Here is a 13025-nt window from a genome sequence, read left to right as displayed (position 1 = left end):
ATATATATATATATATATATATATATATATATATATATATATATATATATAAATAACTGACTGAGCCACCCAGATGCCTCTCTTATGATTTTCTTAATAACGTTTTATTTCCTCTGGCTGACTTTAAGAAGAAAGCCTATAATACACACAGCATACAGAATATGTAATCATCATTTTTTTTGTATCATCTGTAAGGATTTTGGTCAACAGTAGGCTATTGGTAGTTAAATTTGGGGAGTCAAAATTATATGCAGATTTTCAACTGTGTGGGGGCCAGCGCCCCAAACCCTGTGTTGTTGAAGGGTCAGCTGTCTTTGTCTTTCTGTGTCTGGTTTGTTTCACTTGCCATAATGTCCTCTAGGCTTACCCCTACGGCAAATGGCAGGATTCCCTTCTTTCTTGCGCCTGAATGATATTCCGTTGTAAATATGTATCACATCTTGATCCATTCTTCTGTCAAGGTACATATTTAGGTCATTTCCGTATCTTGGCCATTATGAATAATGCTGTGGTGAATGTGAGAGTAGACACCTCTTTGGTTTTTTTTTAAAGATTTTAAAAATTATTTAATTTTAAAATTAAAAAATTAAATTTAAAATTTAAAATTAAATAAAAATAAAATTTAAATTGAAAAATTTTAGAAATTAAAAATAAAATCTTTTTAAAAGATTTTAAAAATTTGTTTGACACAGAGAGAGAAAGCGCAAGTAGGGGGTGCCAGAGAGGGAGAAGCAGGCTCCCCACTGAGCAGGGAGTCCGATGCAGGATTCAATCCCAGGACCCTAGATCATGACCTGAACCAAAGGCAGAAGCTAAACCATCTAAGCCACCCAGGCGTCCGAGAGTAGATACCTCTTTAAGACCATGATTTCATTTCCTTTGGATATATACCCAGAAACGTGATTGCTGGATCAAAGGGTAGTTTTAGTTTTAGCTTTTTGAGGAAACTCCGTACTGTTTTCCACAGTGGCTGCACCAGTCTGCCTGCCCACCAACAGTGCATGGGGGCTCCTTCTCCACACCCTTGCCAAGCCCTGTTGTTCCTTGTCTTCTTGGGACTAGCCATCCTGACAAATACGAGGTGAGATCTCATTGTGGTCTCAATTTTCATTTCCCTGATGATGAGTGATGTTGAGCATCTTTTCATGTACCTGTCGGCCATCTGTAAGCCTTCTTTGGAATAAACATCTCTTCAGGGTTTCTTCCCAGTTTTAAAGCAGGTTGTGACTATTTTTTTATACTGAGCTGTATGAGTTCCTTATATATTTTGAATGCCAGCCCCCTGTCGGATAGTCTGCAAATAGTTTTTCTCATTCTGTACGCTGCCTTTTTGTGGTGTTGATTGTTGACTTTGTTTTTTTTTTTTTTTTTTTTTTAAAGATTTTTTTTTTTTATTTTACAGAGAGAGATCACAAGTAGGCAGAGAGGCAGGCAGAGAGAGAGAGAGGAGGAAGCAGGCTCCTGCTGAGCAGAGAGCCCGATGCGGGACTCGATCCCAGGACCCTGAGATCATGACCTGAGCCGAAGGCAGCGGCTTAACCCACTGAGCCACCCAGGCGCCCTGATTGTTGACTTTGTGATGCAGACATGTCTGGGTTCATGGATCAGAAGAATTAATATTGTGAAAATGTCCGTACTACCAGAAGCGATCTGCAGACTGAATGCGACCCCTTTCAAAATTCTAATTGTTTTCTCAGAAATAGAAAAAAAAAATTCTAAAATTCATACAGAACCCCAAAGCGATCTTGAGAAAGAAGAACAAAGATGTGGGCACCACGTTTTCCGATGTCAAGTCATATTACAAAAATATAGTCATCAAAAGAGTATGCACTGACCTAAAAACAGACTCACAGGTCAACAGAACAGAGTAGAGAGCCCAGAAATAAACCCACGCCAATATGGTCAGTTAATCTTTGACGAGGGTGCAGGGAACACACGCGGGGAAAAATTGTCTCTTTAATAAGTTACAAAAGAATACAATTGGCTCCTTACCGTGCATCCTCTACAAAAATCAACTCAAGCAGGATTAAAGACTTAAAACGTAGGATGTCAAACCATAAACCCTCCCAAGATAAGAATTTGAGTGCAAGGAGCGTGTTTTTTTGTTTGTTTGTTTGTTTTGTTTTTTGTTTTGTTTTTTTGTTTTTTGTTTTTTGTTTTTTGTTTTTTTTTTTTTTGGAAAGTGACCACAGGAAGCGGACAAAGGAAAGGGCAGCCCTGGAAGACTGGGGTTGAGGCGGGGGAGCGCGCCTTAGAGCCACACCCCCACCCCTTCTCCCCCAACCAGGGCTGCTCCATGGGCACCACTCAGGGCTGCCCCTGTGGGTGGTGGGTCATGGCCATGAACTCCGGAGTGCAGAGGACATGCGCATGTAGCAGCCATAGCCTCTCCTACCCTCTCAGTCTCCTCTGTCCCTTTTGGAGGATGGGGAAGCGCAAGGATCCTAAGTAGGCGGGAACATGCTTAAGTCTCAGAGCTCCTGAGGTCACCACCGCACTTTAGAGCCCTCTGATGAGCCCCACGACTCGGGGGTCTGCGCAAGGGGGGGCTCCAGGCGTGATCCATGCACATCTCTGGGGCTCTACCCCACCCCACCCCCACCCCCAACCCCCGTCCTTGCCGCGTCAGTGCCCGAGTCTGGTCCCTGAATCCTCCTCATGGTCACTGCCGCGATAATTCTTGAGCTAACAAGCATCCCCTTTCCTGCCCGGGGCCTTGATTGGTTTGCAGCCTGGGTTATGCCTTCGGGTGGATGGAGCTTAGGAGTGCCAGGGCTGCCTCGGGAAACCCAGGGCCCTCCTCCTCTGGGATCAGCTGGGTCCCCAGGACACCTGACCTCTGCTGCTGGGTTACCGCCTCCCACGCAGAGCCCCTGCCGACCTGGGGTTCACCAGCGCAGTGCAGAGACGGGGCTGCCGGACAGGACGGGGCTGGCTGGGCCCTGCAGGGCAGTGCACACTCCTCCAGGTGCTAGGGTGGCGTATCCTGGGGCATCCTCAGAGAGGGGCTCCCCAGCAGGGCCTGTCGCTGGTAATGACCCAGCAGGAGGGGTTCTCCTCTCTGCTCCTGAGCCATGAGGGCAGAGCCTACCCCTGGGGTGTGTGGCCTGTTCTGGTGGGGGGGGGGGGGGCTCTCTGCCTCTTGGAAGTCACTCACCCTGGTTGTCTCACACGGTTTGGGATTTCTCCTGCGGTGGGGGTTGCCTTGGAAAGGGTCACTGCAGGGGAGCAAAAGGAGGATTTCCCCGTGCAAAACTAAGTTGACTTAAATGGGCTGAAGTCACAGGGCAAAAAAGCTATCTCCTCCCAACCCCTCCCACCCCACCGCTTTCCCCCGCTGATTCTTACAAGGAGAAAGACTCAGCTTGGCACCAAGGAGTCTATAATGCCGCTCCAGATTTCTCCTAATTTTCCTTTCCTTTTTTTTTTTTTTTTAAACAGCAAGGTTAGGCCTCGGGCTGCAAATCTTGCCCAGCTCATCCTCCCAGTTAGAATTGAACAAACCTTCTTTTGTTCTCATCAAATTTCCTTTTCCAGTTGTCTGCACATGGCGTGTGCTCCTGGTTTTGCATTTAGGGGTCAGATAGGAAATCTTCTTTGAAATTAATTTATTGTAGCTTTTTTTTTTCTCTTACAGTGAGTCTTTAATATATTTTGTAAATAATAATGTGAGTTGGGATCGGCAAACTCTGGTCCTGGGTCAAATGGAGTGTGCATCCTGTTTTTGTCAATAAAGTTTTATTGGTATTTAGCCACACCATCATGCACACTGACTCTGACTGCTTAAAGCCTACACAGCAGAATGAAGTAGCAGCAACAGAGACTATCAGGCCCATGAAGCTTGAAATACGGACTGCCTGACCCTTTACAGAAGAAATTTACTGATCTCTAGTATAGCTGGAAAATCCATGTAGGAAAAAATAAATAAATAAATTTTATCTATATCTATATCTATATCTATCTATCTATCTATATATATATCTGGTTAGCAAATGATTGACATTTGGAAAATATTAAAGAAACTAAACATGAATCCCATCTGCAGGGTCTTCAGTAATCATAGAAACTTACCAACCTTACAGTTGTGTGTCTAGCTATTGACTCAATCACTCTGAGATTCTGACATGATGACCTCACGAGCTGGAATTTGACATCTCAGGGGGACTATGACTGAACAAATTGGTGAGGTATTGGGGACAAGGGTGTAATTAATTCTCTTTTCCGGCTGGGTGAAACTTTGATTTTCTTTTCTATATTAGGGCTCCAGACCCATGCCTTGTTTTCCATTTTGTTCTCTGGTAAATATGAGTTGTCTGCCAACTAATTATTTAATTATAGTATCTGCCACCAATTCAATAAGCATTTATTGAGCTGAAAGGTGAATTAGAGATATAAAATGAAAGACACCAACTGTCCTCATATTTCCTGGAGCTCACCATTACCACTACATTGACTGCCACCACTTCTGTCACCATCACTACCACTGTCATCACCACCATCACCACCATCACCATCACCATCACAACCACCACCACCACCACCACCATCACCACCATCATCACCACCATCACCATCATCACCATGACCATCACAACCACCACCAGCACCATCACCACCATCATCATCACCATCACCAGCACCGTGACCATCAGCACCACCACAAGAACCATCACCACCACCATCATCACCATCACCAGCATCACCACCAGCACCAGCACCATCACCACCAGCATCACCACCACCATCATCACCAGCACCATCACCACCACCGTCATCACCATCACCAGCATCACCACCACCACCATCATACATCATGACCATCATCATCATCACCATCACCACCCCACCCCCACCGTTATTACACAAATGAGACAACTTTAAATTGCCTCCATGCTTGAAACACCATAAGGGTGCCACAAGTGGTCTTAGAGATAAAGTTTCTGAAGAACGTTAGGGAACCCCCATCTTGCTATAGCAAGATGCCTGGTGCAATGTCCACCAGGCTGGAAACAGATCGATCAGGGCTGTCCCCTGCCAGGAAGATCAATCTTTAATGGCTTTGCTCCAATTTCCCCGGGAAAGTGTTTATGGCTGAGGAAATCGTATATTAAATTTGAGTAGTTCATAAATGCATTTTCTAAAACTCTGTTTCCTCTTTTCTTTATTTGCTTACTCTAACTTAGTCACTTAGAGTGACTAAGCAAAATTTAGTGAGTGAGTCTCTGTCAGCCACCAGGAATAGAAAATGGGTGACTTGTACTCGGAAAAGCACGACCAAGGCTCGGAGGGCTCTCATCATTGAGGTGCCAAGACAAACACACTCATAGCCATTGCCGTGGAAGTAGTGGCTTGTAGTTCAATGCCAAAGGGGGAATAGGAAAAAAAAATCAGGAGGGCAACATAGAGAATGATTTCCCTCAACAATGTTTGTGCAGAGCCTACCTGTGGCATTGGGCAGAGGACCTACAAACTACATGACAGCCCTTTGGGTAATTTCCACAAGAATGGAGGTTGACAGAGACCAAAAGAACCATGCCTCCATTTCAGAAGCAGAAGTCCTTGGCTTAGACAACCATATGGGCAACGACATACCTAGGTGAAGGGTATAAAACAAGGAAAGACAAATCACGGGCAAACCAAGTCTGAGGGCTCGCCTGGGGCTACCCCTGTTAGTTGGGGACAAGGAGACAGGATCAAACAGAACAAGATCAGACACTGGATGGTGTTGAGAAGTGTCATAATTATTGTCCAATATGGCAGCCTATGACCCACGTGGCTAGAAGCATTTGAAATGTGGGTGCTTTGATGGAGAAACCAAATCTTTAGTTTAATTAAATTTTAATCAATTTAAATTAAAAAAACTGATATTTGGCTCTGCTCTGAGAGAGCTTTACGTATGTTTGGAATAACTCTGGTTGATGAATGTAGCTTTTCAACTGTGCATTTTATGAAATTTACAATTTCTTACAAATTATAAAATTTACACAATTTACACATTTCTGATAGAAATGTAAAACATCCAAATTGACTGGTGTGTAAGTACAACCTGCATATTAAATTTTGAAGACTTAGTATCCCCCCAAAAAGAAGGTAAAATATCTCATTAATAGTTTTTTTATTTTGACTGTGCATTGGAATAATATTTTAGCTGTACCGAATTAAATAATGTATTACTAAATTTAACTTCACCTGCTTCTTTTTACCCTTTTTTTAAAAAAAAGATTTTATTTATCTATGTGACTCAGAGAGACAGAGAGAGCAAGAGCAGGGGGAGAGGCAGAGGGAGAGGGAGAAGCAGACCCCCTGCTGAGCAGGGAGCCCGACACAGGGCTGAGATCCCAAGACCCTGGGATCATGACCTGAGCGGAAGGCGGAAGCTTAACCTACTGAGCCACCCAGGCGCCCCTCCCCTTTTAATGTGATGAGTAGAAAATACAAAATTACACACACAGCTTGCATTTGATTTTCCCTGAAGGGTGCTGCCACGATCACCCAGAAGCCAGCAGACACTGCGGGACCCTCCAGAGTGTCCGCTGACTCTGGCCAACTGTCTAGGTGCCCTCCGTCCTCTGCCCGCTCCCCAGCCACACCTCAGGAGTAAATGTTTGCCCAGAAGCTGTGGTTCACCCAGAGAGGAAGTATAGTATCATTAGAAAAATGAATCACATGTTAGACATTTTACAGTTCACAGTGTTATCACTGATTCTGTACTATTCCACAGTCCTCAGTTCAAGTAGTTCGCTGGGAATTTTGACTTGGGTCACCAAAGGAATTGGATCAGCCTTGGTTGGGCTTCTCAAGACCCCGCGAGTCCTGTGTCCTGGAAGCGCTGGGTTCTAGTGACCGCAGGGAGATTTTTTCGGAGTTTGAGAAACATCGCAATGCAAGGTCTCTGTAAATCTAGAATTACTTCAAATGAAAAAGGTCGTCAAAAAGATATGTTCTGGGGGCGCCTGGGTGGCTCAGTGGGTTAAGTCTCTGCCTTCGGCTCAGGACATGATCCCGGGGCCCTGGGATCGAGCCCCGCATTGGGCTCTCTGCTCAGCAGGGAGCCTGTTTCCCCCTGTCCCTCTGCCTGCCTCTCTGCCTACTTTTGATCTCTCTCTCTCTCTCTCTGCCAAATAAATAAATAAATAAAATCTTTTTTTTTTTTTAAAAAAAGGTATGTTCTGAATCTTGGACATGAAACCACTCTGGAGATTCCTTATTTGAGGCCCCAGCCTCGCACTCTGTGCTTTTTGAAGGAGTCACACTCGAGCTTTGGCCTTCCAGCTGCGCAGCACTCCGCACGGCTGGCTCCAGGGCACAGAACCGGGGTTCGTCCACACTGAGACATGGCCTAAGCTTAAAATACATGCCAGATTTCAAAGGCTTTGTATGAAAAAACAATGTAAATGTCTAACTAATAATATATATACTGATCACCTGTTGAAATAACATTTTAGATATATTGTATTACATAAAATACACTGTTATAATTAATTTCTTTCTTTCTTTTTTTTTTTTTTTTTAGCCTACACGGCTACTGGGAAATTCAAAAACACGCACGTGGCTTGCATCTGGGGCTTGTGTCCTGTTTCCATTGGACGGTGCTGCTTGGAACATCCTTCTCCTGGTGCTCCTGGAACATCCTCAGCTGGTAAGTGCTCCCCCTCGGGCGGGTAGCGGGAGACCCTGTCCGAATCCGCTGAGTGCGACCGCAGACAGACGCTAGGTAAGCCTCACTCTCCTCCTCTGGAGGGTGGGTGTTGTGACAGTGGCCACAGCCGGAGCCTGTTACGTGGATCAAATGTGGTATTCCGTGTCAAGTGCTTAGCGCCCTGCCTGCCTCATCACAAGCCTTCGCTGCATCAATCAAAGGTCATTGTCCACCCCCCCGTTGAGTCTGTCTCCTTTTCTTGCCCAACCCGGTTTTGCCTTCCCCCGCCCGTCCTCCGTGGCACCCTGCCCTCTTTCCCCACGGACCTTCCTTCTTCTAAGATGCGTGGCTCTCCCCAGTTCTTCCAGGAAAAATATCTTCGTGGTATCTTTGTCCCCCAACTTACTGTCCAGTTTCTCCATTTCTTTTTGCAACTCCAGGGAGTGGCCCACATTTCATTCCTCTACCTCTTTTCCTTTTCCTTTTTTTTTTTTTTTAAAGACTTTTATTTGTTAGAGCAGTTTCAGGTTCACCGGGAAATTGAGGGGAAGGTGCAGAGAGCTCCCATGGACCCCCAGCCCCCCATGCACAGCCTCCCCCCATCGCCACCCCACCAGATGGAGCGTTTGTGGCACCTGAGGAACCGTCAGTCGCCACAGCGCGTGGCTTACCTAATCGTTCACTCTTGGCCTCGAACACTCCGCGGGTCTAGACAGATGTGTGGCACATACCCATCGTTATGGTCTAGACAGAGGTTCGTACTGGCCTGGAGGTCCCTGTGCTCCCCCTGTTCATCCCTCCCCTTCAACCCTCAACCCCTGGCAACCTCCCATCTCTGTACTGTCTCCTTAGCTTTGCCTTTTCCAGAATGTTCCATCGTTGGACTCATACAGTAAGTAGGCAGCTGTTCCCATTGGCTTTTCTCAGCGCATCAGGGGCGTTTAAGAGCCCGCTTTATCCACCCGGCACCTGCTGAAGGACGTCTTTGTGGCTTCCGCGTCTGGACGCATGAATAACGATGCCTTAAACGTCTGTGTGCAGGTTTTTGTGCGGACGCAAGTTTTTAGCTCCACTGGGGAAATACCGAGGAGCATGACTGTGGGATCTTATGGTCGTTCCTCCACTTTTGACTCATCTTCCCCTTCCCCCAGGCTCCCCAGCCAGTCCGGCTGCTGCCTGCCCACGGGGCCCAAACCGTCTTAACACTCCCCCCACCCCGGGAGTCTCACCCCAGCACACCTCCTACCCAGTCTTCAATCTTCTCAACCCTTTAGAATTAAAACAAAACGAAAACAAACCTAAGAGCGTTCTTTTTTACCGAAGTACTTCTTGGGACTACAAGCCAGCCCAGTCCCAAAGACATCCAAGACTCTGCCTGCCCGTACGTGGCGGTGGGGGGTGGGGGGGGAGTGGGGGAGCCCACCTCCTGCAGCTTGCAGGCCACTGTCCGCGGCAGGATGGAACCCTTCCCCCTGGCCCTGAGGCGAGGGATTCCCCGGGGGACAGAGCCCCGTGCGGGTGCCCCTCCGAGCCCAGTCACTGGAGTGGAACGCTGGGGTCTGCCACCCGCTCCCTCCTTTGTCCCGCACGTGCTAAGCAGTAAACAGCCCTTCAGGACCCAAATAAAAAGGTCTTTATGGAGAGAACAAACACAAGCAAATGCCAGAATCCAATTTAAGTGAATAAATAAACCCAATTCCAGAGAGTACAGGCCACAAGATTTCAGGGACACGAGCCAAGCACGTTGGTTTCTCGTAAATGTGAGGGGGGGTGGAGGGGGAGGTCTCAGCAAGCCCAGGCCCTCCAGCACTGAGGGTCCCGGGCCCTCAAAGGGAAGGCTCCCCTACTTCTCCACCCGCAACGAGCTTTCAAGTTTGCATACAGAAAGGAAGGCGAGTGCAGCCTCCCAGCACGCTGCGGACGGGGCACCTCGTGCTCCTGGGGCCTGAGACGGGGCTGGGGACGGGGACGGTGATGCTGGACCCGTGTCATGGTCAGTGCGTCCTGCCGGCCACGCTAGCTGCTGTGTCATTTCCCCCCACGAGCCCCACCGCCTCGTCCCCTCCTCTGAGGACCTTCCCTTTCCTCCGTTGGTCCGCGCTATGCGCAATGTTCGCTCGAAGCTTCTCTCTATGGCGACACGCTCCCTTCTCTCTGCTCGCTGAAGCTTCTGTCTCCTCCAGACTTCGGCTTCCTGCATGGCTTCCCTTGCCTCACGGCCCCAGGGCTCCCTCTGTGTCTCTTGACTTCCGTCTGTCCATCCCTGGAGAGACACCCCCCGAGAAGCCGAGTGTGGGACAGGCTTCATACCTGGCGATTTTACGACCCGCCACCCCTCCTTCTGGGGGCTCCTCAGACCTCCCCCCGGGCAGGAGGGAGGAGTGGGCGCTTTGGTCCTGGCTAGGGGACACGGGTCTGGCCCGCACCTTGCACCAGATTGGTGCAATATCTCTTCCCAGCGTATCCATCCACCCACACCACCATTTAAGTACTCTCCTGCGCCAGGCAGTGGGCAGGGAAGCATAAGAGAATTAAACATTCTTCCTCGCAGGGAGCTCTCCGTCTGCAGGCAGAGAGCCACAGCAGCTTCTAAGACAGCGCCTCAAGCACGGGGAGTGGGGCGGGAGGGGCAGGGGGGAGGCTGTGTGGGCAGGAAAGTGTGCCTGGAGCAGGGCTGAGTGCTGGGGGCCGGGTCAGAGGGAACGGCCAGAACTGTCCCTCCATCGTCACCGGGCCAGGGCCTGGAGCGCGGCCGGCCAGCGCCGCGGCGGCCTTCTGGGACGCAGAAACAACGTGGTATTATTTGGGGGAAATGGGGCATCTTTGCGTGTCCGCTCCGTCACTTACACCTCTGGTTTTGACCTGAAGTCTGGCTTCTGGGGGGCGCCGGGAGCTGTGGCTGCCAGTATGAGGAGGGGCCAAAATAATAATAATAATAATAATAATAATAATAATAATATCTATGTCTTTGCCCCAGACGCCCTCCACCCCCCACACACTGTGCTCTTGTGCAAGAGAATTGGAACAAAACCAGAAGCCAAGGTCCTGAGCCTCAGGGCCCGCCGAGGGGCTGGGGAGCTGGCTCAGCTCCGGGCTCCCTGAAATCCCGACTCTTTTTCAAACACTGGGGGATTGGTTGAAATCCAAAGTCAGTTTTTTCAAGTTGGGCTTTCCCCCCCGTCCCCTTGACCCTGCTTGTGGCTCTGTGGAAACTTAACCTTCCTGTGGACGTGCATGTGTGTGTGTGTGTGTGTGTGTGTGCGCACGCATGTGAGTGCATGGGCAGATGTGTGTGCACACGCATATGACAGGGGAATGAGACGGAGGATAGGAACTTGGGAACCGATCAGCGAGCCCAGAATTGCGGTAAATTCCTCTCCGTCTCTGTGGCCCACTCGCACTCAACAGCGTAAGTTGGAAACGATGTTTAAAGTTGACACTATGTCATTCTGTGCCGAAGAAGAGTTGTGTGGGCTCAGTGGTGTCTCCTACACCCAGTCATATGTTGAAGTTCTAAACCCAGGACTCCGGAATATGACTTGATTCTGAAATAAGGTCTTTCCAGGTATAATTAGTTAAGATAAGGTGACACAGGAGTAGTGTGACCCTAGCCAATAGGACAGGGGCATTTTGGACACGGACACACAAGCAGAACGACGTGTGGAGTTGAGATCTGTATCTCCAGGAGCCAAGAAACTTCCCGAAGCTGGGACACAGTCTTCCCAGCATCTTCAGGGGGAGGATGGCCTGCCAACACCTTGATCTTAGACTCCAACCTTCAAAACGACGAGACAAAACATTTCTCTTGTTTAAACCACTCAGTTTGCTGTTGTGGGAACCCCAGGAAACCCACGCAGGATTTGCGAAGCTGTTGGTTTCCACAGATGAGTCATTAAAAGGCATTCTTTTCAGTAGCTTGGGATGCATTTTATTATTATTATTTTCCAGCACGTACTTTCCTTTGTTGCTAATTGCTGGGTACAGGTGAATTTATAAAAAATGAGCCTGCTTTTCTTCACCACACGCCAGGACTGTGGTGTTCCTTCCTTCCTCCTTTCCAGCACAGCTGTGTGCTTAATCCACATCTGCTTCATTGTTTCTCCTTCATGTTAAAACAAAGTAACACTCCGACCCAGGCTTCAATCCTGCGAAATGGGGAGCAACATGCCTTGATGGGCAAGATAGGGCTGTGAAGACAAACATTTTGGTTACAATGCTTCCAAAGTCCTTTTTATCTCCGGCTGTCACATGGGGACATCAACATCTTATGAGACCTGAAAAGGTCATACACAAAATACAGACACAAAATACGTGACCTGGGCAAAATATCATGCCAAAGGCCCGGGTTTACCAAGATGCATTAAGTTGCTCATTCATTTGGTAAGCACCATCGAGAACTTTCTCCCCGTCAAGGAGTGCTCTAGGTTTTGGGATGCAAACTAGAGCAGAATGTTCCTTGCCCCTTTAGGATTTCCCAGTCCTACCGGCGTGTCAGCGCCGTGAGTAGCAGAATGTGATTGTAGCTATGGGAATGATATCTGAGTGGTTTTTTCAGCCCTCAGTGACAAAAACCCAACGCAAATCAATGAAAACAGAAAAAGGAAATTTATTGGGTCTCTTCACTGCAAAATCTAAAGGCAAGTAGATGCCTTCAAGCATGGCGGGTACCAGCAGTGCTATCAGGCATTGACCTTGCTCTGCCTCTCGGTTCTCCTTTGTCCCGTGTTGTTATTCTTAGACAGGTGACAAAGTGGCTGCTGAAAGCTCCCAATGTCCATTTAGGGAACCAGCCGTAGAATCTCCTGCCCAAAGACGCCGATCAAAATCCTAGGGAGTGTTCTGGTTGGCTTGGTTTCACTCATATCCCTGTCTGGTGGCCCCGTTCTGTGGCTAGGGGTTGGAAATATACCAGATGGCCAGGTCTGGCTCATGGGTCCACGCCTGGTGCCAGGGAGGAGAACCAGCTCCTCTCAAACCAGAAGGATTTAATGTGGAAGAGAAGTGGTGTCCCCAAAGGCAAATCGGGAATGGGGAATGAGGATTGAGAGGCAGAAACAACAGAGTCTGTTATAGAACAGGGGAGGGGGCGAGTGCTCTGCCTAAGACAGGAGTGAGGGGGCAGAGGAAGCTCCAGGAAAGGGAAAATGCTTTGTGCCAAATACTTGAGCATGTCGCCAAGTGGAGAAGTCATTCTGTCCATTTGGGATGAGGTTAATTTAATAAGAACAGCAGACCGACCTCCATGATTTTCTTTCCTGGATTGTATATTTCAGTTCTAGAATTTCCATTCCGTTCTTTTCTTCCTCCTCCTCTTCTTCTTCTTCTTCTTCTTCTCCTTCTTCTTCTTCTTCTTCTTCTTCTTCTTCTTCTTCTTCTTCTTCTTCTT

The 13025-nt window shown here is 48.2% G+C and overlaps 1 protein-coding gene across 14 annotated transcripts in view; it reads left to right on the top strand.

The window, feature by feature from the left end:
- ZNF664 (zinc finger protein 664) overlaps window positions 1-13025 on the top strand; it is a 187963-nt gene that overhangs the window by 173840 nt on the left and 1098 nt on the right. For 6 of the 14 annotated variants that reach the window (XM_059408233.1, XM_059408229.1, XM_059408231.1 and 3 more), the window contains exons 5-10: window positions 968-1081; window positions 7514-7639; window positions 7758-7860; window positions 8141-8393; window positions 8492-8531; window positions 8681-8897. In XM_059408233.1, coding sequence (XP_059264216.1) covers window positions 968-1081; window positions 7514-7639; window positions 7758-7860; window positions 8141-8393; window positions 8492-8531; window positions 8681-8842 — 798 coding nt within the window. In that variant the 3' untranslated portion in view covers window positions 8843-8897. Of the gene's footprint in view, window positions 1-967; window positions 1082-7513; window positions 7640-7740; window positions 7861-8140; window positions 8394-8491; window positions 8532-8566; window positions 8898-13025 lie in introns of those variants that run through there. The other 8 variants (XM_059408236.1, XM_059408235.1, XM_059408238.1 and 5 more) reach the window with 8 other exon arrangements.

The sequence above is a fragment of the Mustela nigripes genome, chromosome 8 (genome assembly GCF_022355385.1).
Source record: "Mustela nigripes isolate SB6536 chromosome 8, MUSNIG.SB6536, whole genome shotgun sequence".
In the NCBI taxonomy this organism is placed as follows: Eukaryota; Metazoa; Chordata; class Mammalia; order Carnivora; family Mustelidae; genus Mustela; species Mustela nigripes.
The sequence above is the reverse complement of the archived record's forward strand: the minus strand, read 5'-3'. Positions and strand labels throughout refer to the sequence as shown.